This window comes from Nycticebus coucang, chromosome 14 (genome assembly GCF_027406575.1).
Source record: "Nycticebus coucang isolate mNycCou1 chromosome 14, mNycCou1.pri, whole genome shotgun sequence".
NCBI lineage: Eukaryota > Metazoa > Chordata > Mammalia > Primates > Lorisidae > Nycticebus > Nycticebus coucang.
In genome coordinates, this window is record NC_069793.1 from 31865043 (window position 1) to 31891746 (window position 26704).

The 26704-nt window shown below is 42.7% G+C and overlaps 1 protein-coding gene across 4 annotated transcripts in view; it reads right to left on the minus strand.

Annotated features, from left to right (window-relative positions):
- Positions 1-18464, minus strand: part of TCP11L1 (t-complex 11 like 1) — a 41080-nt gene extending 22616 nt beyond the window's left edge. The window contains exons 1-5 of one of the 4 annotated variants that reach the window (XM_053562913.1): positions 18185-18464; positions 13957-14143; positions 8847-8979; positions 5962-6082; positions 4513-4733 (exon numbers count right to left, since the gene is read on the minus strand). In XM_053562913.1, coding sequence (XP_053418888.1) covers positions 4513-4733; positions 5962-6082; positions 8847-8979; positions 13957-14119 — 638 coding nt within the window. In that variant the 5' untranslated portion in view covers positions 14120-14143; positions 18185-18464. Of the gene's footprint in view, positions 1-4512; positions 4734-5961; positions 6083-8846; positions 8980-13956; positions 14144-17752; positions 17827-18184 lie in introns of those variants that run through there. The other 3 variants (XM_053562916.1, XM_053562914.1, XM_053562915.1) reach the window with 3 other exon arrangements.
- Between the last annotated feature and the right edge of the window lie 8240 nt (positions 18465-26704).

Below are 26704 nucleotides of genomic sequence, written 5' to 3' on the forward strand. Positions count from 1 at the left end.
ATTGCTCATGAAATCATGGTAAACCAAGATTTCTACATGGAAGAGAATGTTTTATCTCCAAACAGTCTGGAAGACAGGTTCATGGAGACATTGTACAATGTTTTTTTGGGACCATCTAAGAGAACCTCTTGAGTAATCCTCCCGAATTCACTTGTGCTCTTGAACTTATGACAGAAGTTAAGGAGGTTTTGCTATCACTGATATTACCACGCCACATCTGCCTAAAAAATGAGATTAAAGAAGTTCGGGACATGGATCTCCTCAAGCAAGAAGCAGAATGTGGAGCCCTAGACGTCTCGTCTCTCTAACTACACTCTTAGTCTGATGACCCTGCTATGTGCACCAGTTCGAGATGAAGCAGTAAAGAAACTACAGAGCATAACAGATCCAGCACAGTTACTGAGGGGCAGCTTCCATGTTCTGGGCCTAATGAAAATGGACATGGCGAACTATACCATCCAGAGCATTCGACCCTACCTGCAGGAATATTCCATCCAGTATGAAAGAGCTAAATTCCAGGAACTCCTTGACAAACAACCCAATCTCCTTGATTACACCAAGAAATGGCTAACCAAAGCAGCCACAGGCCTCATTACACCATGTCTGAATTCTCCTGACATCCCCAGCTCCTCCAGCATGGCCTGTTCACCTCCAGACAAGGCAGCTAAGAATTGAGATCCTCCCAATCCCATAATGGTGCTATACCAGGGCTACCTGAATCTCCTCCTCTGGGATCCTGAAAATAAAGAATTCCCTGAGATTCTGCTGATAGACAGAATCCGGGTCCAGGAAATGAGGTCCCATTTGTGCCACTTGACTATATTGGCCTCAGTCTTACTGGTGGCTAGAAGTTTCTCTGGTTCAATTTTATTCAACTCACCTGGATTAGTGGATAAACTGAAACGCATAACTAAGGCTGTGACTGAGGAATTTAACTCCAAGCCTGAAGAAGTTATGTTGAATGTGAGTGAACAGGTGTCTCAGGGAATTCATTGTGGCCTCAAGGACCTGGGCTTTACTGCCCTAAGCAGTGAAAACACAGTATGTCTTATAGGACAACTCCAGAGCATCACCAAGAAAGAAAACCATGTTCATAGTATCATTGATCAGCGCCTCCTTTTGTTTCTCAAATGCTGTTTGGTTCGTGGCATGTAGGAGTCTCTGCTACACTTTCCCAAAGGCCTTAATCACATTGAAGGAGAGTTGACAGAAGTAGGCCGGAAGTTTGTCAAGCTGATGCGTCATAATCAGCAAGTATTTGGCCCATACTATGCTGAGATCCTAAAAAATGTTGATACTCTAGCTCAAGCACAAGAAACAGAAGTGCAATCTATCTGATAGTGCTGGACTCCAGCCATGGCAACAGGGACCCAGGAGAGAGGGCTCAGCATGCTCCTGGGATAATATCACCTGCAGCCAGCAGAAAAGCCAGCCATCTTCCTTAATACAGCCGGGAGACAGGGCTGCAGGGGTCAAGCATGTAAACACCAGCTGACCCAAACCCCTTCATTAATAAACTTCTCAGCTTCAAGAAAAAAAATTTTTTTTCTCTTATGAGAGAAATAATTTTATCTATCCAAATGAATATTGTATAGATACAAATGAATATTGCCATCACTGAAACGATTATGGGGGCCAGGCATGGTGGCTCATGCCTATAATCTTAGCACTCTGGAAGGCTGAGACTGACAGGTAGATTGCTTACCTCAGGAGTACTCGACCAACTTGAGCAACAGAGAGACCCCCATGTCTCCTAAAAGTAGAAAAATTAGCCAGGGGTGGCGCCTGTGGCTCAAGGAGTAGGGCGCCGGTCCCATATGCCGGAGGTGGCGGGTTCAAACCCAGCCCTGGCCAAAAACCAAAAAAAAAAAAAAAAGAAAAATTAGCCAGCATTGTAGTGGGCACCTGTAGTCCCAGCTACTTGGGAGGCGAAGTAAGAGAATCACTTAAGCCCAGGAGTTTGAGGTTGCTGGGAACTATGATGCCACGGCTCTCTACCTCGGGCAACAGAGTGAGACTCTGTCTCAAAAAAAAAAAAGAAAGAAAGAAAGAAAAGAGAAAATGCTTATGGGGAGTTTCAAAGATAAGCTAGTTACAAAAGGGCAATGCAAGAAATCCTTATGATGTTGGAACTGCTCAGTATCTTGACTGTAGGGAGGCATACACATATTACAGGTGATAAAACTGTGTAAAAGTTAATATACGTACACACAGGCTCAACAACTGTAGCTCAATCAGCTAAGGCACCAGCCACATATACTAGAGCTGGCGAGTTCAAATACAGCCTGGGCCTGCCAACAATGACAACTACAACCAAAAAATAGCCCAGCATTCTGGTGGGCACCTATAGTCCCAGCTACTTGGGAGGCTGAGGCAAGGGAATCACTTAATCCCAGGAGCTGGAGGTTGCTGTGAGCTGTGATGCCACTGCACTCTACCCAAGGCGACAGCTTGAGGCTCTGTCTCCAAAAAAAAAAAAAAAAAAAGTATACACAAATGAATACAAGTAAAACAGGAAATCTAAGATCAGTGGAGTCTATCAATGTTAATACCCTAGTTGTGATAGTATTACTACAGCTTGGCAAAATGTCACCATTGGGGATAAAATATATTGTATTATTTCTTACAATTCCATGTGAATACAATTGTATCAATAGAACTTTCAATCAAAAGTGAGGCCAGGCATGGTGACCCATGTCTATAATCCTAGTACTCTGGGAGGCCAAGGCAGGAGGATCACTTCAGCTCAGGAGTTCGAGACCAGCCTGAACAAGAGCGAGACCCCTATCTCCATAAACAATAGAAAAATTAGCCAGGAATCATGGTGCACACCTTCAGCCCCAGCTACTCAGGAAGCTGAGGCAGGAAGATCACTTGAGCCCAGGTGGTGGATGTTGCAGTGAGCTGTGACACCACTGTACTTTAGCCAGGGCAACAGAACAAGACCATGTCTCAAAAAAAAAAAGTGAAATGAATAGGTTACAAGGTTAACAGTGAAAGTTAGCCCTGCAAGTTAGCCTTGGAATGCACACAAGGGGGCCTTCTTCGTTCAGACTGACAAGACTCCACAGGCTCCATGCTTGGCATCACCTATTCACACAGCTTATTAGCAGGGCAGCACCACACATTCCTCCTCAGCTAGAGTTACAGGGACAGCCACCAGCAGTCAGCTCAGATGTAAGGAGAGCCACATCAGAAGAGGGCTGGAGCCACCGGGGTTAAAAGCCTCAGCTCTCAGACCCAATATATTTTGTAACAACTATACAGCATGACTTTCAGGATCCCCATGACAGATATGCCCAGTTATTAAATTGTCTCACTCAGGAAGTCCAATGTGTGGTGTCACTCCCATTTGGTATTTATAGCTCATTATCATTCCTTTCAGTTCAGATGCAATTACCAGTCAGAGGTCACTTTTCCTATAAGCGATGTCTAATAGCATTTTGATGCATAATACCTTTATCTATTTACAGGAAAACAGTTAACCAAAAGTCAAACTCTCAGGCAGCATCATGTCATTCCTTCATCTGTATTAGCATAAAAATTATATAAATTTAATCATAATTATATATACTTAAAATTAAATATTCAAAAGACTGAAATAAGTTAATATGTATTATATCTTAGTTAATAGGATATTAATATTAAATTTCTTTAATTCTTTTGTTGTCTTTTGATCATGCAGGAGAATGCAGACATTCTCAGGAGATAGCTGCTTAACTATTTAAGTGCAAAATGTCAATATCTGCCATGTTTTTTGCTTCTTGTTTTGAAACAGTCTTGCTCTGTTACTCCGGATAGAGTGCAATGGTATCATCATAGCTCACTGCAACCTCAAACTCCTGGGCTCAAGTGATCCTCTTGCCTCACCCTCCCAAGTAGCTAGGACTAGAGGTACCTGCCACAACACCAATTTTTCCTCTGTTTGGTAGAGATGAGATCTTGCTCTTTTGCTTAGGCTGGCCTCAAACTCCTGAGTTCAGCAGTCCTTCCAGCTCAGCCTTCCAGAATGCTAGGATTACAAGGGTGAGCCATCACACCCACCCATGTCCAAATTAACCCTCAAAGTTCAGGGAGAAAAATGTACATACACATATATAGACATATATATATATATGAAAAGCTATATATATAAGAATATAAAGCAAATGTGATAAAATATTAAAAACTGGTAGATCTACGTGACGGACATCTGAGTGTTGATGAACTGTTTTGTTTTTTTTCTTGTTTACAGTATGGTTTACTGAAGATTGAACTGTTTTTGCAAATTTTCTTTAGGTCTGGAATTTTTTACAACAAAATGATGAAAGAATTTGATATGTAGAAATATACATATCAAGATAAGTAATTATGCCTCTGAGTGGTAAAATGATGAGTGAATTTCTTACTTCTTTTTACTTTTTGGCATTTTACAAAATGTTACCTTAAAAATTTTTTTTTAATGCATGCATACCTAGCCTTCCAGAAGTTTAAATTTTAGGTGCCCTGTGAGTGATTAACATATTTCCATACCTGAAAAGGGGTACTATTTCCTTAATGTCCTTTAGTTTCTTAACTTCCTCATCTCGAGCAGGTGCACACAGTGTCCCCATCATGCCAGTAATGAATTCTGCCAGCGTGGAAATGTCTAGGGCGCCATTCTCTGCTTCCTGCTTTATCAGATCCAGATCCAAGACTTCTATTATCTGGTTTCTCAGTCTAGTGTGACCAGGCAGCAAGAAAGATAAGAGAGTCTACAAGAGAACATAGCTAAGTTTAATCACAATTTCTCACATACCATTTTTTATTACATATGAAAGGATTTATAACTATCTACATAAGGATTTACCAACTGCTACTGTAATGTTGTACATATTTTAACCACTTATTCAACAAATCGACAGAAAAATATGTTTATGAATCATTTCAAATAGCTATTTAAGCTTCCATTTAAGCTCTAGGTAACAATTAAATGGATATAAGAAAAAAGTTAATGGTAAGAAGAGGAAAACACATTTATTAACAAGCACCTGTGAGCCAACCACAGATGCCAATTCCCATGGATACATTTCTTCTCTGATTACTATTGTTCAAGGCATTGCAAAATCAGTCCTTCTACCGAGCCTTCTCTTTTTTTTTTTTTTTTGAGACAGAGTCTCACTTTATCACCCTCGGTAGAGTGCCATAACATCACAGTTCACAGCAACCTCCAACTCCTGGGTTTAGGCAATTCTCTTGCCTCAGCTTCTGGAGTAGCTGGGACTACAGGCGCCTGCCACAACGCCCGGCTATTTTTTTTGTTGCAGTTTGGCCAGGGCTGGGTTTGAACCCACCATCATCAGCATATGGGGCCGGCACCCTGCTCACTGAGCCATAGACGCCGCCCTACCAAGTCTTCTCTACCCAAATGCCCCACAGCATTCATACCTATTAAAATTTACAAATAGGCTAGAGGCTGGAAACAGCACAGCCTTAAATCCCAGCACTTTGGGAGACCAAGGCAGGAGGATTGCTTGATCCCAGAAGTTTGAGACCAGCATGGGGAATACAGTGAGAACCCATCTGTACAAAAACAAACAAACAAAATAGCCAGGTATGATGGTAGACACCTGTAGTCCCAGGAACTAGGGAGGCTGAAGAGGAAGGATTGCCTAAGTCCAGGAGTTCAAGGCTGCAGTGAACTATGATGGTGGCACTGCTCTCTAACTGCAACAAGATCAAGATCCTGTCTCATAAATAAATACAGAAATAAAAACCTAGACTTTGTAAAATAACATTTTTTTATGCCTTCAGGTTATTACTTAAAATTAAAAAACAACAACAAAAGGGCATTAAGCAAACAATATTCCTGATCTACATTTCAACAAGTAATTTATCTTCTTGATCCTTTAATTCTGCAAAGTCTTCTGGCATAGTAACACAAAGATTGACTAAACATTCCTAATACAGCAGAAAAGCACCACAATTCATTCTCTGCCTCACCTCTTTGATTTCTCCTAAAAGTTTGATAGCATGGTCATATGTTGGGGGGTCTTCACTTAGCTGAACACTCAAGCAATCCCAGAAAGCTTTATGTACAATCTCCTTTACTCTCTTCTGCAAACTGGAGGCAATGAGAAAAAAAAAAAAGGCAAAAACTAAAATATTAAAGTTTCAAATCACTTCCAAAGGCACAAATTCTTAGGGTAAGAAACCTTAATAATAATTTGCATCAAGGAAAGATTTCCCAGAGATACTGAAACTGATACCATACCTTTAGCTAGTGATTTTTCTTTTTTTTCTTTTTTTTGAGACAGAGCCTCAAGCTGTCACCCTGGGTAGAGTGCTGTAGCATCACAGCTCACAGCAACCTCCAATGCCTAGGCTCAAATGATTCTCTTGCTTCAATCTCCCAAGTAGCTGGGACTACAGGTGCCTGCCACAATGCCTGGCCATCTTTTGGGTGTAGCTATTATTGTTGTTTGGCAGACCGGGGCTGGATTCGAACCTGCCAGCTCTGGTGTATGTGGCTGGCACCTTAGCCACTTGAGCTACAGGCACCAAGCCACTAGTGGTTTTTTTCAATAAGTATTTCATAGGAAAGAAGATCTTTCAACTAATTTAATAGCCAAATTATCCAATTAACAATACATGAAAATACCATATTAAAAAATATCAAAAAGTTAGGCTCGGCGCTTGTGGCTCAAATGGCTAAGGCGCCAGCCACATACACCTGAGCTGACGGGTTCGAATCCAGCCTGGGCCTGCCAAACAACAATGACAGCTACAACCAAAAAATAAGGCGTTGTGGTGGGCGCCTGTAGTCCCAGCTACTTGGGAAGCTGAGGCAAGAGAATCACTTAAGCCCAGGAGCTGGAGGTTGCTGTGAGCTGTGATGCCATGGCACTCTACCCAGGGCGACAGCTTGCGCCTCTGTATCAAAAAATATATTGAAAAGTTCATAGATACTAATTTTTAGTTCCCTGATACTAGCAATTTCCCTAAGACTTTTATTATTAAGTAGTTAATATATAGCAATTTAGCATGTAATGTGGTGAAAGACTTATTTCCTAAAATTATCCTATTCTCATATGGTACATGTGACAGTCGCTTAACTTGGTACTAAACTGTAATGACGTGTATATATAACATCTCTTTAAAACCAGTCTTTATGGCTCAGCGCCCATAGTACAGTAGTTACAGTGCCAGCCACATACACCCAGGCTGGCGGGTTCAAACTTGGCCTGGGCCTGCTAAACATCAATGACAACTGCAACCAAACAATAGCAAACTGCAAAACAAAACAGTAGCCAGCATTGTAGCAGGCACCTATAGTCCCAGCTACTTGGGAGGCTAAGGCAAGAGAATTGCTTAAGACTAAGAGTTGGAGGCTGTGAGCTGTGATGCCATGGCACTCTACTGAAGGCGACGTAGTGAGACTTTGCCTTAAAAAAAAACAACCAAACAAAAAAACAGTCTTTATGCCTTGAAAGCAAAACAAGTAATTCTTCATTATTAATAGCAAAAAGTATTATCTTTGAACACATACAAGAAATACCTGTAAAGTCATATTTAGAAGCTTCCTATGGGAGACACTACAGCTTACCAATCCAACCACCACTCCTTTCTCTGTTAACAAAATCCCAGTGTTTGTCAGAGCAGCAATATACTTTGCCTAGGAAAATAAATCATGACTGATCTATTAAGCCTAAGTTCCATTCCCCTTTGCCGGATTTAAGCTTTCCAGGCTCACTCTTAGCTAAGGTAGCATGTGAGCAAATTCTAACAGAACGTTGGGGGATGTCTGACTTATGACTCCAGGGAAAAATGTTCCTCTCTAACAAGAGAAGAGCCCTGGTTCACATAATCTTTTCCCTCTTGCCTGCAATGCTGGTGAATGATGAGATGCTTGGAGCTGCAGCATTCATCCTGCAGCCGTGAAGAACAGGCCCAGGAAATCAGACATCAATCCAGAACCTTCACATCAGTGGAGCTGAAAGAAAGGCACTTACACCTCTACTTCCTTGATTCTAAAACTTTTTTCTCCCATTTTAATATCTCTGAAACTTGAATCTGTCTTAAAACCAATGGCAGTTTGGGCGGCGCCTGTGGTTTAGTCGGTAAGGCGCTGGCCCCATTATACCGAGGGTGGTGGGTTCAAACCCGGCCCCAGCCAAACTGCAACCAAAAAATAGCCAGGCGCTGTGGCGGGCGCCTGTAGTCCCAGCTACTCAGGAGGCTGAGGCAAGAGAATCGCTTAAGCCCAGGAGTTGGAGGTTGCTGTGAGCTGTGTGAGGCCACGACACTCTACCGAGGGCCATAAAGTGAGACTCTATCTCTACAAAAAAAAAAAAAAAACAATGGCAGTTTTACAATTATAATGAGCAGTTTTCTCTTTCTTATGATGGTACATGTTTAAAAGGTATACCTTATAATCACTAGACTTTTTCATTCAATTAAAAAAATGATATGTGCTAGGCACTAGGGACACAGAGAATAAACCATAGTCACTGACTTTGTGAAATTTATGACCTGGTAAAGAAATTCAAGTAAACCAACAACTACAGTGTAATGTGACAGCTGCAGAGAAATAAATGAAACAATGCCATGAAAACACAAGATGAGGCAGCTAAATCCTATTGAGCAGAGAAAAGCTGACATGAAAGACTTTCACGGGAGATTTCTAGACCCTTCATTTGCATTTTGAAGGATCAGTGTTGCCAAGATCCACTTTCAAACTCTGTAATTCCTAAAACAAGAGTACTTTTTAGCAATATGTACAAAAGAAAAAATGTATTTGAATGTATTGGCATCAACTGAAGGAAACATTTCCAAAACTGGGAAATGGCAGTGTTCTACTAAATAATATTTCTTATTAACTACCTTACCTGTCTTCTGGTAATTCAACTGGTTTAATCTGAAAGTCTCCGTTTACTACAATTTCATGTGCTAGAGCCATGTTAGTGACTCCTTTTGCTGTCTCTAGAAGTTCTTCTACTGTCACAAATCGAGGAGGACTAGCTGTAACAAAAGAGTAAGAGATTTGCTTTTATACATTAGCATTTCTGTTAAAATAAGAAAGCAGTAGTTCTGATACCAGACAATAATTTCAATTATGCCTCCATTAAAATGTCCTGGAATTTTCTTTTTTTTTTTTTTTTTTTGTAGAGACAGAGTCTCACTTTATGGCCCTCGGTAGAGTGCCATGGCCTCACACAGCTCACAGCAACCTCCAACTCCTGGGCCCAAGCGATTCTCTTGCCTCAGCCTCCCAAGCAGCTGGGACTACAGGCGCCCACCACAACGCCCGGCTAAAAATGTCCTGGAATTTTCAAACAACAGCAGAATTTTGCCTATTTCACATTCATTTTTCTTTTAACCTAGAACCCCAAAAGCAGAGACCCTTTATAATACTAAAAACATCTGGGTTTTACTAAGACTGGTCAATGGAAAATAATTATAGTAAACTGATACTTAGAAAAACTAAAGTTATAGATTATTATCTTCCCAATAAGATGAGGATTTATTTTCTAATCCTTTTGCCTCCTGTCTACCCTAAAAGAAAATAAAAAGTAGATTTAAGATCTTCTCTTCTGTTCTCAACAGCAGTTTACTTTTGTACTACCACTAATACTGTGCCATGAATGAATCTCCCCAAATTAAAGCAGCATCAAGTCCTTTAGGGTGCCAGGTGCTGTTTAAACAAAGCTAAAATCACCACCTTGCACAGGATCCTAAGACTATGAGAGCTCTGAAGCTGACCAATGAACAGATCAGAACGTGTACGCACAAAAATGTTATAGAATGCAGGTCCCCTACACCAAAAACTTTGGGGAAAAGTCGTATTTGGGCCAGGCATGGTGGCTCACACCTGCTGTAATCCTAATACTTTGGGAGGTCAAGGAGGGAAGATGGATTGAGACTAGGAGTTCAAGGTGAGCCTAGGCAACATTGTGAAACATATCTACAAAAAACACAAAAATAAGGAAAAGAAAATCTAAAAATAAAAAGTAAAAGCTGCTCCAGATAAGAAAAATCAGTGTGCTGGGCGCGGTGGCTTACGCCTGTAATCCCAGCACTGTGGGAGGCTGAGGCGGGAGGATTGCTTGAGCTCAGGAGTTCGAGGCTTGTCTGAGCGAGAGTGAGACCCCCAACTCGTGAAAAAAATGGAAAAACCCAGCCAGGCGCAGCGGAGAGCGCCTGTAATCCCAGTGGCCCCGGAGGCTGAGGCAGCAGGGTGCCGACAGCCGGAGTCCGAGGTTGCAGTGAGCTCTGACGCCACTGCCCTCTGCTCAGGGCATAGGGTAGAACTCTGCCTCAACAAAAAAAAGAAAAATCAGTGAACGATCTCAGATACATGAAAAATCAGAGTGAAAAGACACACCTCTCCCATGAAAACAATAACTCTGTATCAACAGAAATCAACCAAAATGAGAGGACTGAAATGACTGATAATGAATTTCAAATATGGATTTTAAGGAAGCCCAGTGAAATACAAGAGAAAATACAAACCCAACACAAAGAAACCAAAGAAACAATGCAGGAGATGAGTAAAGAAATTGAACTATATTTTAAACTTTTTTTTTTTAAGAGACAGAGTCTCACTTTATCACCCTTGGTAGAATGTCATGGCATCACAGTTCACAGCAACCTCCCATTCTTGGGCTTGCGCAATTCTCTTGTCTCAGCCTCCCAAATAGCAGGATTATAGGCACCCACCACAATGCCCAGCTACTGTTTTATTTTGCAGTTCGGCTGGGGCTGGGTTCAAACCCACCCCTCTCAGTATATGGGGCCGGCATCCTACCTACTGAGCCACAGGTGCTACCCTTGAACTATATGTTAAAAATCAAGCAGAGGTTCTGGAAATAAAAATTTCATTCAAGGAAATATAAAATACAGTGGAAAGCATTAAGAATAGACTAGACCAGGCAGAAGAAAGAATCTCAGAGCTCGGCTCGGCACCTGTAGCTTAGCAGCTAGTGTGCCAGTCACTTACACTGGAGCTGTCAGGTTCGAATCCAGCCCAGGTCTAACAAACAACAATGACAACTGCAACCAAAAACTAGCTGGGCATTGTGGCAGGTGCCTGTAGTCCCAGCTATCTTGGGAGGCTGAGGCAAGAGAATCGCTTAAGCCCAAGAGTTGGAGGCTGCTGTGAGCTGTGACGCCACGGACTCCACTGAGGCCAACATAGTGAGACTCTGTCTCAAAAAAAAAAGTAATAAGGTTAAACTGAATATAGCGGCATGCAGTCCCAGCTACTCAGGATGCTGAAGTGGGAGGATTTCTTGAGCCCAGGAATTCAAGAAGGCCAAACTAGGCAACACAGGGAGGCTCTGTGTCTTTAAAAGTTTTATAAAAACTTGGGTGCGGGACACAACTACAAGAAGGACCCTATCTGACAATTGCAAACATTGTGACCTGGTGGTTTATACCCTCACATTAATCTGAAATTTTAAAAAATTAAAAAAAAAATTTGTTGTATCTATCCTACCTTGGAGTTTATGTGATATAAAACTAAATGGATTTGCGTATTGATGCCCTGTTAGAGAAACTAAAAACCACATTAAGTTAAACATAGCCTTTGGGGGGCCAGCTGACAGATTCCAAACTAAAATGAAGTTCTAATTTAGAATGGTTGTACTCTCTGCCCTTCTTTACTAAGGTGTCTTATGATCTGAGAAGTCTACACACTCTAGAAAGATGCTTTTAGTCACATAAGTAGATAGATATTTATGGAAGGCAGATGGCAACTGTCACCCAGACAGCTGCTAAAGTATATTAAGTCAGTGTAAAGATTATCCATATAACTTATTACACAGAATAGAAATTGCTTCTTCATGAGACTGCAAGCTCCATGAGGACAGAGACAGTATATGTCTGGCTCACCACTGAAACCCAATGCACAGTATGTACTCAATAGATAGGGAGACACCATAATGCAAAGTTTAGTCATAAGCTTCAGAAATCTAAGAACTCTGCCTGTAGGCCCAGCAATTTGGGGGGTTGAGGCAAGAGAATCACTTAAGCCCAAGAGTTGGAGGTTGTTGTGAGCTGTGACGCCACTGCACTCTACTGAGGGCAACACGGTGAGACTCTGTCTCAAAAAAAAAAAGTAAGAACTCACGTCATCCATTCATCTAAAATGAATGGAATCTACTAATTAAACTCACAAGGACCTGATTCGATAAACCAAAGTAGTAAGTGGGAAACATTAACTGGCATTAAGAATTGATGTCTGTCATCTGAATATGGCATCGTTTTTTTTTTTTTTTTTTTTTTTAATGAAACAGAGTCTCACTCACTCACCCTGGGGTAGAGTGCCCTGGTATCATAGTTCATAGCAACCTCAAACTCTTGGACTCATGCAATTCTCTTGCCTCAGCTTCCCGAGTAGCTGGGAATATAGGCACCCACCACAACACCTAGCTATTTTTTTTTTTTTTGGTAGAGACAGGGTCTCACTCTACCGCCCTCGGTAGAGTGCCATGATGTCACAGGACTCAAAGCAACCTCCAACTCTTGGGCTTAGGCGATTCTCTTGCCTCAGCCTCCTGAGCAGCTGGGTATTTTTTTTTTTTTTAAAGAGATGGGGTCTCATTCCTCTCAGGCTGGTGTCGAACTCCTGAGCTCATGCGATCCACCCACCTCAGCCTCCCAGAGTGCTAGGATTACAGACATAAGCCCCCGCACCCAGCCCTGAATATGGCATCTTTAACAGGTCAACCTAGGTGATTAAAAGTTAGAACACAAGGTGATTTATGATCAGAGAAAGTAAATGGAAGCAGAGGATCTTAAAGAGAAAATCATTAAGTTACAGCTGATTGATCCTTACTCTAAGGACATCTTTTCACAGAATAGATCATCTTTTAGAATCAAATCACCACCTCAGATTAGTGTCAACCAATTCTTACAAGCCAGCCATTTTTTCCTTTTCAGTATTCTACATCAGTTATCAACAGCAAGTGTATTTATCAACCCTAAAAATATTTCTGTTATATAAGTATAAATGTTATGGTGGCACCCATAGCTCAGTGGTTATAGTGCTGGCCACATACACAGAGGCTGAGGCTGGCAGGTTTAAGCCTGGCCTAGGCCTGCTAAACAACAATGACAACTGCAACCAAAAAAACAGCTGGGTGTTGTGGCAGGGACGTGTAGTCCCAGCTACTCGGGAGGCTGAGGCAAGAGAATCACTTAAGCCCAGGAGTTGGAGGTTGCTGTGACCTGTGACGCCACAGCACTCTACATAGGGCAATAGCTTGAGGCTCTGTCTCAAAAAAAAAACAAAAATGTTATTCTTCCAAATATGCAGAATTACTGATCATCTATACTTTAAAGAGATAACATCAATACTGACATTCTTAGACTATGACACGCCTTCTTAAAACTTTCATTTTCGGACTCACTTCAAAAAGCTTAATTATTCCTAATAAAAGACATGAGTAGAGGCAACCACTGGGAATATGGGCATAAACTGCCACCCTTTCATCTACCAGGCTTGCTCCCTGCCAGGGATCTGAAATGACTGTACCACACACATTCAGCAAACTGAATCCCACAACTTTGTGGGAATGGAGCCCCGAGGCAGTGAAGTTAGGGAGTGGTGAACTCATATATTTTTTAACTTGCACAAGCACAGTTCTGGCTGGAATCAGCCTCAGACTTTCAAACATCCTTTTAATTAATGCTGCAATTTGCACTCCACCCTCCAGTTTCTCAGATCACTTCAGAGGAACTGGAATGTTACTGAGGCTGGAGAAAAACAGGAGCATTCCGGACACTATTCTAAAATTTTAGTTTCCCATGCAATTGAAAACCCACAAGTAACTAGGCTGCAAGATGAAAAACTGCTACTATTCTTAAATGCTAATTATTGGCAATGTTATCATATTATGAGAATCTAGCTCAGGGCCACATCACAAAGAGGCCTAATAAAAATAACATCTGAAAACAATGATAATATGACTTCTCACCAAAGTCAAATTTGCTTACAGTGAGGTCTTTGTACTCTTTGGGGACTGGGAGAGCCCGCTTTTATTTTTTTCTGTAAAGCTTCCTCAGAACCTTCCACAGCATCTTCAGGGCTTTGCTCAGAATCATTTGATTTTGATTTTCCTGCTTTGTTTATATTGGACTTGTCAAGGTTGTCAGACATTCTCAATTAAGTTTATTCACTTTCCTAGGAAAGGAAAAAAAAATGAATCAAAAGTGTTTCTAGCTTTGTCACCAACTAGCAATGTGACTCTACTAGGCAAAGCATTTAACCTCTTTGAGTTTCAGATTTTTCATCTATAAAATAAACAGCCTTGCTCAGATCTTATCCCGTTATAATATTCTACTTCAATGATTAAACAGATAGTTGTGAAATGACACATGGAATTCATCAATTTTATAGACCTCAGACTGTATAAGTTGGAATATTTTCTGTCCATTCCTGTGTAGCATGTCACAAGAAAAGAGGGCCTTAAACTACTAGAAGACACACTATAAACTGCTGGCTTCCTTTTTAATCAGAGAGTGATTCAATCTTAAACTCTTTACTTTCATTCCTAGAGTGGATAGAAAACCTCCTTGAAAATCAGGAGTTTTAACCAGGCTTCCAAATGAATCCACAAGGACAAACTGATTCTCTGATTTTATGTGGATAAGATACCTTACCTGAGGATAACAGAAGGTAGAATCTTTTTTTTTTTTTTTTGGGAGACAGAGTCTCAAGCTGTTGCCCTGGGTAGAGTGCAGTAGCATCACAGCTCACAGCATCCTCAAACTCTTGGGCTTAAGGGATTCTCTTGCCTCAGCCTCCCAAGTAGCTGGGACTTACAGGTCCCCAACACAATACCTGGCTATTTTTTTTGTTGCAGTTATCATTGTTTTAGCTGGCCCAGGCTGGGTTCAAACCCACCAGCCTTGGTGTATGTGGCCAGCACCTGACTGAGCTAAGGGCACCACCATTTTTTTTTTTTTTGAGTCTCACTCTGTGGCCTGGGCTCCAGTGCCATAGCCTCCGCCTGGGTCAATCAATCCTTCTGTCTCAAGCTCTAAGTAGCCGATAGATGCCCGCACCACAACCGGCTAATTTTTCTATTTTTAGTAGAGACAGGGTCTTGCTCTTGGTCAGGCTGGTCTTGAACTCCTGAGCTCAAGCAATCTTCCTGCCTCAGTCTCCCAGGGGGCTAGGATTACAGCTTTGCTGCCTAGCCAGCTATAATCTTATACAGTATTTAAAAGGAAAGTGTGAAGCAAATATTTTTATCACCTCCTTACCAGTAAGTAGGAAAAGATGGTGAATACAATAGGAAGTTAACAGATAACCACAATACATGCAGTTGGGTGGAGTTTCTTTTCTTTTTTTTTTAGTCACTGATTAGAATAGGCAAACACTTGACTCTTTGGTTTGTGCCAGTTATTAAGGCCTCTTTTTTTTTGTAGAGACAGAGTCTCACTTTATGGCCCTCAGTAGAGTGCCGTGGCCTCACACAGCTCACAACAACCTCCAACTCCTGGGCTTCAGCGATTCTCTTGCCTCAGCCTCCCGAGTAGCTGGGACTACAGGCGCCCGCCACAACGCCCGGCTAAAGGCCTCTTTTAATTACACTAAAAGGTTGATGCTGTTGGGGTGGCGCCTGTAGGTCAGTGAGTAGGGCACCAGCCCCATATACTGAAGGTGGTGTGTTTAAAACTGTCCTCTGCCAAACTAACAAAAAAATAGCCAGGCATTGTGTTGGGGACCTTTCTCTCATGCAAGAGAATCGCATGAGTCCAGGAGCTGGAGGTTGCTGTGAGTTGTGTGATGCCACGTCACTCTACCAAGGGCAATAAAGTGAGACTCTGTCTCAACAAAAAAAAAAAAAAAGGTTGTTGTTTAAAAAAATTTTTTTAGGGCGGCGCCTGTGGCTCAAGGAGTAGGGCGCCGGTCCCATATGCCGGAGGTGGCAGGTTCAAACCCAGCCCCGGCCAAAAGAAAAAAAAAAAAATTTTTTATACACTGAAAGGTTTTCTCCCCACTAGGGGTCTCTATTAATAGGGTGTTTCTTTTTTTTTTTGTAGAGACAGAGTCTCACTTTACCACCCTTAGTAGAGTGCCATGACGTCACAGGACTCACAGCAACCTCTAGGTCTTGGGCTTAGGCGATTCTCTTGCCTCAGCCTCCCGAGCAGCTGGGACTACAGGCGCCCGCCACAACGCCCGGCTATTTTTTGGTTGCAGTTTGGCCGGGGCTGGGTTTGAGCCACCCTTGGTATATGGGGCTGGCACCCTATCACTGAGCAACAGGTGCCGCCCTAATAGGGTGTTTCTTTCTTTTTTTTTTTTTTTAATAATAAGGTGTTTCTAATTAAGAAAGAATAAAGATACAATGTTTCTGCATTTACTAAAAGTAATTAACATTTGCATCCTTAACACCTGAAGATCACAAAACAGTTTCAAAAACACTAAGTAGACTTTATTACACATGTGGAAGGTAATCAAGGGATCAAAAGATATGTAGCTTGCCTTAGGGAGGTTTGGCAGACTTCTCCACTTTACAGAGAGAAGAATCAGATGACATAATTACCTGAAATTTCAGAGAGCTCCATTAAACAGAATGAACTTACTGGAACTGAAATTTTCAGACCTGTATTATTAGTAGGAAGATTGCTTTCATGTATTTCCCCCTTTCAAGTGCCACTTTAGCTACCCATCCATACACCCATTTCTTCTCTGTCCTAAATTCTATTAGGGTCTGGAAACGCTCTAAGATCCAAAGGATTAACATTACCAGTATATTCTACGAGAAAGGACAAAGAGAAACACTTCCCATTTTATCCTTTTCACATGCCGAAAAGGAGCCCAGAAAAATGAAGTAATTCGTTCTGTACAGTGAGGAGGAAAGGCAGGATTTCTAAGTCTCTAATGCACGGCTTAGTAAACTAACTCAACCCTTTTAGGATTCAGTTCAAGTCCTGTCTCCTCAGTATGTTTCCCAGACCTCACCAGCGTTTGCCCCTTCCTCTGAACTCCCTTAGAGATGGTTACGGGACATCTGGCATTCATCATTGCCTTAAATTCAATTTAAAATACACAGTCTAGGGAGGAGACAGACCTGCTTACAAGGAACCATTTGAAACTTAAGCCTTGGTGGCATTATGAAATTGCCCTGAGAATACAGCAGAGGAAGAAACTAATTGTGCCTGGGAGGAGGTTTGGAAAACCCTCCAAGAAAAGGTGACATCTGAATTGATCTTTAAAAGGAGTAAGATTTCACCTGGTTACAAAATGCCTGGAGGAGAGGTGAAAAACAAAAACAAAAAACAGGGCATTTCACTCAGAGGGCAGAAGCCAGAGTAGAAGTCAAGGCACACAAAAAAAGAGAGGATGAAGTGGCAACAGAGAACCACCGAAAGATGCATTGGGGCCAGATGGTAAAAGTGATAGTTTTCATTTTTTAAAAACTCTTCATTTAGATTCTGAATTTAAGTGCCAGGACCAAGCACATCCCTGACACTGGCTCCATACGTATATCCCCCAAATAGACACCCGCTAAATATTGGTTGATAGACACGAAATCCTGTGTCATCTCTGTGATGTGCATTGGGAGGGCTGGGCGTTGGTCTGGGACATAACTGGGGCCCAATACTGGCTCTTCACTAACGTCAGTTTCCTCATCTGTAAAATGGAGCTGCCTTCTTCCCCCTCACCCCGCCGCGAGAGATTGAGCTAAACGGAGGGTGGCACACAACAGGCTTTTCACAAATGGTAACTATAATTAAAGGGCTACAGGACGCGGCCAGAAACCATTGAAATGCTTACAGTGCGCTCGTTCATTCAATCACCAACCCCTACTATGCCTAAAAGAGGGACCGAGGGAAGGAGGATGCTTCGCTTGCCGTGAAGACGGTCATCCGCCGGGGCCGCACGTGGGCCTAAGCTGGACACAGGGACTTCTCAGCAGAAGGGATCTTTCACAAAAAAGAAAAAGGGGGGGAGGGGGGTCTGTTCACAGGCGCCGGACTCAGCTCCCCTGGCACTCCGTTGTAAACAACTGTTTGGCCCGACGAGGGAGTGGCGGGGCCGGGAGCAAGCGAGGGAAGCCTCGAGGGGCGGTCTGCACCCGCCCGCGGTCCCTGCCTCCTCCTCGCCTCCACCCGACATCACCCGGACGCGACCCGACGGAAAAAGGCCTGGGATTCCGGCCTCGCGCCTCCCGTGCGGCCGCGCCAGCCTCTCGCCGCCTCTGCTCACCTGCCGCGGGGTCGGCGTTCTCCCTCCTGCCGCTCCCACCGTGAGTCAGGCGGCGGCCTCACCGCGGCGAGGGCGGGAGCGATGCGCTGCCAGCAGGAGCGGTTCAGCCTCTGCCCCTCGGAGGCCGCATCCCTCGCCGCGCTGCGGGCGGTCCTCCCAGCCCGGCTCTAGGGGGCAGCGGCCAAAGTGGCCGCTCCTTAGCGACGAGGAGGAGGAGGCTGCTCTTAGCCGCGAGGCGCCAGCCCAACACAGGGCGGCGCCATGTTTTCGTACGGAAAAGCGGGTGGCTTTTCTCCGGTTTGCCAAGAGGGCTCAGAAGGGGTGGCTCGGACAGAACTCCGCCGTGCCGTATCTCTGTAGAAAAAGGCGGAAGGCGCGGCTGGGTTCTAGCCAAGAGGGTTCAGTGGGCAGTGGCTCAAGACGGGGAGTCGCCCGCCCCACACGGGGAGGCGCCATGTTTCCGTACGGAAAGGCGGAGGCTTGGCTACGTGCCGCTGACGAGGTGGGCGCGAGCGGAAAGCTGGGCACGGATCGCACTGGTTCAGGGCAGGAGCTGAAAGGAAGTTTCCTCTCAGGAGTAATCGCGTTCGCAGCCTTCGCTGGCACTGAAATTTAAACAGTCTATCATCTTTGTAGCTACACAAAGTTTATTCCCCTTCTCTCATTTTGGCTTTTAGAAAAAAAAAAAGTCATGCACACCACGTAGACAGCCAGTTTTCAATGGCACAGATTCGGTTTTTGAGAGTCTGTGTAAGGGGCTGCTGCAAATTGTCTATGGGAAGAGCAAGACTTCAGCTCTGAAAAGACCAAAGACCGGACAATGGTTTCCTTGGGGGCTCAGCTTGGTGTCGGTGGTTATAAGCACACTGAGCTCTGAGAGCATTTTATGATTAGTCTGTGTTCCAGAAAGGAACATTTTTCCCGTGTTTCAAGTTAAGACAAGCCTATTTTGGAGCCTCTTTCGGTCCCAGGTGGTGATGGCCATGACTGTGGCGGCACTGGACGACTACTTGATGCTCCGGGAAAACCATACTTTTCTCAGCCGGCAGCAGTAAAATAGAAAACTACACGCACAGAAAGTTTGTTTTGTGCTCGATCTTAAAGAATACTATGTAAAAGGCATGTGACTCTTAACTGTTCATTTCATACCTTAAAGAAAATGAACGATGTCACCTACTTGTAGCCTATAGAACTTGTTTAATTCAAACAACTGAAACAAAGCAGATGGGGTGGAATTAGTGCTTTCAAACACTACTTTTTAATAGAGTACGTGTAGGTAGTTATTCGTAAAGTATTGAAGGCAGAGTGCAGGACCCTCAAACCATTTGCTAACTTGTACATCAAAGTGCGAATTTTTGTTTTAGAACAGCAGAAATTCTCGATGAAGATTCACTTTAGGAGAAAAAAAGACACAAACCACCCCAAACACTTAAGATGGCTCACCTAAGGAATTGTTAAGATTCTCAAAGAAAACATTTACTTCTCAATTGAGTCCAAACTAATAATGTACCATAAAGTCTCCAGACGGGTATTTCTCAATCTTCATTACACCTTAGAAACTTGGGGTAGGGGTTCTAAAGCAGACAAACTCTGGGTTGATGCCAGGCAAAAAGCTTGTGAGAGCTTCCCAGGTATTCCTAATGTGCAGGTAGGCCAGAACCACCTCTACTGCCTTCCTTGGCAGTGAGATGCAAGATGCAAGAGAATGAATATGTGGGTTGTTGTGGAAGTTTTGAGATACACAAAACTCAAGAAATGTAGAATCTGCACAGATGGAAATAAATGAAGCCCCATAAGCCGAGCAAGCTGACACTTGAATGGGTGATTCAGAAAGGACTCTGCCAACTATGTGTTTCTTGGAAGTGAAATAATGGACCATAACACAGTCTGTCTCAAAACTTTCATACTAGCTGGGTGCAGTGACTCACACCAGTAATCAGAGCACCATGGGAGGCTGAGGCGGGTGAATTGACTGAGCTCAGGAGTTCAATACCAGCCTGAATGAGAGTTAGACACCGTCTCTACTAAAAATAGAAAACTAGCCAGGCATTGTGGTGAGCTCTTGTAGTCCCAGATATTCGGGAGGCTGAGGCAAGAGGATTGTTGGAGTTTGAGGTTGCTGTGAGCTATGAGGCCAGGCACTCTACCCAGGGCGATGGAGTGAGACTATGTCTCAACAAAACAAAAACAAAAAAGTTTCATAGTGGCCCACATAAAACCAAGTTTCACTTGGAGAAAGCACTGCAACAATACCAAAACCACTCTGATTTAATTTGGGATGGTTTACACCTGTAATCTCTTTATGTACTGGGTGGCCATAAAGTTCACATGAACTGTTTTGAACTGTTTCCTTTAAAAAATTTTTTCAGACAGAGTCTTACTTTGTCACCCTCAATCGAGTGTTTGTGACGTCACAGCTTACATCAACCTCGAACTCTTGGGCTCAAGTGATTCTTTTGCCTCAGCCTCCCTAGTAGCTGGGACTACAGGTACCCACCACAATGCCTGGTTGTTTTAGGAGATGGGGTCTTGCTCTGGCTCGGGCAATCCATGCGCCTTCGTCTCCCAAGTGCTGGGATTACAGGTTTGAGCCTCCGTGCCCACCCTTCCACCCACCGTTTTCCCTTAAAATAAAAAAATAAAAAAATAAACACTTTCCGGTTTGGTGTTGGGAAATGAGAACTATTTCTTTCTTTCTTTTTTTTTCCCCCCACAGTTTTTGGCTGGAGCCAGGTTTGAATCCACCACCTCCAGTATATGGGGCCGGCACCCTACTCCTTGAGCCACAGGCACTGCCCTGGCAGTGAGAACTAGAAACAAATTACTTCAAAGTTAAAGGGAGTTCACTGCAAGGCTACATGGGCTTAGAAGGAGAAAGGTGGCATCTGTTCTAGAAGTCAGAACACATTTCTTACTCCTGGAACACACAAGAGCTCTCACAACATATCTCTGCTTCCTCCTGTAGTCTATTCCATTCTTCCCTTTCCATCCTACAGCCTGGCTTCTCTTCACATAGTTGCTGCTCCCTCAAAATTTAGATTTACCTACATAGAATGATTGGTCAAGCTGATTTTTGTACAAATTCAGTCTTGGCTTCCAAGGAAGCTATCCTGGATCAAGTGCTCAGCCTGAGTCTACTCTGCTAGGACCGAGGCATCAGGTGTATGTCTGGGGATGGGCCGCCAAGAAGGCATTGGGGAGTAATGAGGGCACACATCAAAGTTAACTGACAGTTCTATTGACTCAAGGGGGTTGCCCAAGGCTTTCAGGGTAGCATTGGACCTGTACTACGCTGGAAGTGCTACCTCAGCAAAGTGAGATTCTGTCTCAAAAAAAAAAAAAAAAAGTTGCAAATCACATAGCATACACAAAGTTGTTTTGCCAACCATGTTCTCACCACAGTTCCAGTAGCATGTTTCTGGAAATTTCCTCTCACTGTTCTTTGACACAGAATCTCACTTTGCTCAGGCTGGTCTACAACTCTTGAGCTCAAGCAGTTCACCTTCCTTGGCTTCCCAGAGTGCTAGGATTACAGGCATAAGCCACTGCACCTGGCCTAAAATTGGTTTTTTGAGTCTGTCACCCTGGCTGGAGTGCAATAGTCATGGCTTATGTCTCAAACATTATGTCAAACTTACGTCTCCCTAGCAATTTGGACTACAGGTGCACACCACAATGCCCAGCTAATTTTTCCTATTTTTAGTAGAGACAGGGGTCTTACTCTTGCTCAGGCTAGTCCTAAAACTCCTGACCTCCAGTGAGTCTCCCCACCTGTACCTCCCGGATTACAGACACAAGCCACCATACCTGGGCCAGAACTTTTTTAAAAATCCAAGTATGGACATATTCTGCGCATTTAAATCTGTGTTGTTCAAAGGTCACCTGTGTACATCTTGATAGTGAAGTTGTCCCAAAACAATCATTAACTTGATTAAAAAGTTGCTAAAAACTTTAGCTCTAGTGACCAATTTACAGGAAATATAGGACAAAAAGGTACATGATAAAGGACAACCCAGACTTACAATCAGCAAAATTGAGACTATGGAAGACTCGAGGTCAACTGACCAGGTTTATTCCACAATAGGGACAGACAGAGATGAGGTACAAGTGTTGAGGGAGAAAAGAACCCATGGATTTTTTAAAAGAAACTTAACCATGTTAAGCAATTGCAACTTATGGACATTTGGACCCCTTATCTGAATGTGGCATTATTTGAATAAAGCCATCAAAATCTTTTGAGATCAGAAAGTTGGAACACTGCATTAAGTGTTCCTGATATTAAGGAATTTGGGGTTTGTGTGAATGATTATGGTTTTTAGTTTTTGAGACAGTCTCACTCTATTGCCCAGGCTAGAGTATCATGGCATCAGCCTAGCTCACAGCAACCTCGAAACTGAGTTCAAGCAATCCTCTTGCCTGAACTTCCCAAGTAGCTGGGGCTACAGGTGTCTTCCACAATATCTGGCAATTTTTTTTAATTTTTAGTAGAAATGGGACCTGGTTGTTGCGCAGGCTGGTTTCAAACTCCTGAACTAAAGAGATCCTCCCATGTTGGCCTCCCAGAGTACTAGAATTATAGCTGTGAGCCACTACATCTGTCCTATGGTTATTTTTTTGAGACAGACTTCCACTATGTCACCCTCGGTAGAGTGCCAGAGTGCCGTGGTGTCACAGCAACCTCCAACTCTTAGGCTTAAACAATTCTTTTGCCTCAGCTTCCCAAGTACCTGGGACTATAGGCACCTGCCACAACACCTGGCTATTTTTTGTTGCACTTGTCATTGTTTTAGCTGGCCCGGGCTGGGATTGAACCTGCTAACTTTAGTGTATGTGGCTGGCGCTGTAACCACTGTGCTACCAGTGCCAAGCCTACGGTTGTGTTTTGTTTTGTTTTTCATTTTTTTAATTATTATTATTTTTTTATTGTTAAATCAAAGCTGTATACATTAGTGCAATCAAGGGGTACAATGTGCTGGTTTCATATACAATCTGAAATATTCTCATCAAAATGTTCAACGTAGCCTTCATGGCATTTTCTTAGTTATTGTATGTAGACATTTGTTTTTTTTTTCTTTTTTTTGTAGAGACAGAGTCTCACTTTATGGCCCTCCGTAGAGTGCCATGGCATCACACAGCTCACAGCAACCTCCAACTCCTGGGCTTAAGCGATTCTCTTGCCTCAGCCTCCCGAGTAGCTGGGACTACAGGCGCCAGCCACAACGCCCAGCTATTTTTTGGTTGCAGTTCAGCCGGGGCCAGGTTTGAACCCACCACCCTCAGTATATGGGGCCGGCGCCTTACCGACTGAGCCACAGGCACCGCCCGTATGTAGACATTTGTATTCTGCCTTTAGTAAGTTTCACCTGTACCCATTCTAAGATGCACCATAGGTGGGGCCCCACCCATTGCCCTCCCTTCATCCTAACCTCCCCCTCCCTTCCTCTTCCTTGGCCCTTTCCTCATAGTCTTGTGCTATAGTTGGGTTATAGCCTTCATGTGAAAGCTATAATTTAGCTTCATAGTAGGGTTGAGTACATTGGATACTTTTTCTTCCATTCCTGAGATACTTTGCTAAGAAGAATATGTTCCAACTCCATCCATGTAAACATGAAAGAGGTAAAGTCTCCATCTTTCTTTAAGGCTGCATAGTATTCCATGGTATACATGTACCACAATTTGCTAGTCCATTTGTGGGTCAATGGGCACTTGGGCTTCTTCCATGACTTAGCAATTATGAATTGGGCTGCAATAAACATTCTGGTACAGATGTCTTTGTTATATTGTGATTTTTGGTCTTCTGGGTATAAACCTAGTAAAGGAATTATAGGATCGAATGGCAGGTCTATTTTTAGGTCTCTAAGTATTCTCCAAACATCCTTCCAGAAGGAACGTATTAGTGTGCATTCCCACCAGCAGGGTAGAAGTGTGCCCTTTTCTCCACATCCATGCCAACATCTCTTTTTTGGGATTTTGTTATGTGGGCTACTCTTACTGGGGTTAGGTGATATCTCAAAGTAGTTTTGATTTGCATTTCTCTGATGATTAAGGATGATGAGCTTTTTTTCATGTGTTTGTAAATCGTGCGTCTGTCTTCTTTAGAGAAGTTTCTCTTCAAGTCCCTTTCCCACCCTGAGACGGGATCACATGTTCTTTTCTTGCTAATACGTTTGAGTTCTCTGTGGATTCTGGTTATTAGATCTTTGTCGGAGGTATAACCTGCAAATATTTTCTCCCATTCTGAGGGCTGTCTGCTTGCTTTACTTACTATGTTCTTGGCTGTGCAGAAGCTTTTAGTTTGATCAGGTCCCAGTAGTGTATTTTTGATACTGCTTCATTTGCCTCCTCATAAAATATTCACCCAGGCCGATTCCTTCAAGAGTTTTCCCTGCACTTTCTTCAAGTATTTTTATAGTTTCATGTCTTTTTTTTTTTTTTTTATTGCAGTTTTTAGCCAGGGCTGGTTTTGAACCCGCCACCTCCAGCATACGGGGCTGGTGCCCTACTCATTTGAGCCACAGGCGCCACCCATACTTTCATGTCTTAAGTTTAAATCTTTTATCCAGTGAGAGTCTATCTTAGTTAATGTGAAAGGTGTGGGTCCAGTTTCAATCTTCTACAGGTTGCCAGCCAGTTCACCCAGCACCATTTGTTGAATAGGAAATCTTTTCCCCACTGAATGTTTTTAATTGGCTTGTCAAAGATCAAATAACGGTAAGTAGCTGGATTCATCTCTTGGTTCTCTATTCTGTTCCAGACATCTACTTCTCTGTTTTGGTGCCAATACCATGCTGTTTTGATCACTATCGATTTATAGTACAGTCTCGGGTCTGGTAGCGTGATTCCTCCTGCTGTGTTTTTATTATTAAGTAATGTTTTGGCTATTCGAGGTTTTTTTCTAATTCCACATAAAACGAAGTATTATTTTTTCAAGATCTTTTTTTTTTTTTTTTGTGGTTTTTGGCCAGGGCTGGGTTTGAACCCGCCACCTCCAGCATATGGGACCGGCGCCCTACTCCTTGAGCCACAGGCACCACCCTTTTTTCAAGATCTTTAAAATATGACAATGGAGCTTTAATAGGAATTGCATTAAAATTATATATTGCTTTGGGTAGTATAGACATTTTAACGATGTTGATTCTTCCCACCCATGAGCATGGTATGTTTTTCCATTTGTTAACATCTTCAGCTATTTCTTTTTTTGTGTGTGTGGTTTTTGGCCGGGGCTGGGTTTGAACCCGCCACCTCCGGCATATGGGACCGGTGCCCTACTCACTGAGCCACAAGCGCCACCTGTCTTCAGCTATTTCTTTTCTTAAAGTTTCATAGTTCTCCTTGTAGAGATCTTTCACGTCCTTTGTTAGGTATACTCCCAAATATTTCATCTTCTTTGGCACTACTGTGAAAGGAATAGAGTCCTTGACTGTTTTTTCAGCTTGGGTATTGTTGGTATACATAAAGGCTACAGATTTATGGGTGTTGATTTTGTTGCCTGAGACATTGCTGTATTCCTTCATCACTTCTAAAAGTTTGTAGTAGAGTCCCTACTGTTTTCCAGATATACAATCATATCATCGGTGAAGAGTGAAAGTTTGATCTCTTCTGACCCTATGTGGATACCCTTGATCGCCTTATCTTCCCTAATTGCAATGGCTAAAACTTCCATTACAATGTTAAAGAGCAATGGAGACAATGGGCAACCTTGCCTGGTTCCTGATCTAAGTGGAAATGATTTCAATTTAACTCCATTCTATATGATATTGGCTGTGGGTTTGCTGTAGACGGCCTCTATTAGTTTAAGAAATGTGCCTTCTATACCAATTTTCTGAAGTGTTCTGATCATGAAGGGTGCTGGATATTATCAAAAGCTTTTTCTACATCAATTGAAAGAATCATATGGTCCTTATTTTTTAGTTTGTTTATGTGCTGAATTACATTTATAGATTTACGTATATTGAACCAGCCTTGAGACCCTGGGATAAATCCCACTTGGTCGTGGTGTATAATTTTTTTGATGTGTTGTTGGATTCTGTTTGTTAGGATCTTATTGAGTATTTTAGCATCAATATTCATTAGTGATATTGGTCTATAATTTTCTTTTCTTGTTGGGTCTTTCCCTGATTTGGGGATCAAGGTGATGTTTACTTCGTAGAATATGTTGGGTAATATTCCTTCTTTTTCTATATTTTGGAAGAGGTTTAGTAACATAGGTACTGGTTCTTCTTTAAAGGTTTGGTAGAATTCTGACGTAAATTCATCTGGTCCTGGGCTTTTCTTTTTAGAGAGATTTTGTATAGGTGATGCTATTTCAGAACTTGGTATAGGCCCGTTCAACATTTCCACTTCATTCTGGCTAAGTCTTGGTAGGTGGTGTACTTCCAGGTATTGGTCAATTTCTTTCAGATTTTCATATTTCTGAGAGTAGAGTTTCTTGTAGTATTCCTTAAGGATTTTTTGAATTTGTGAGGGGTCTGTTGTTATTTCATCGTTACCATTTCTGATTGATGAAATTAGAGATTTTAC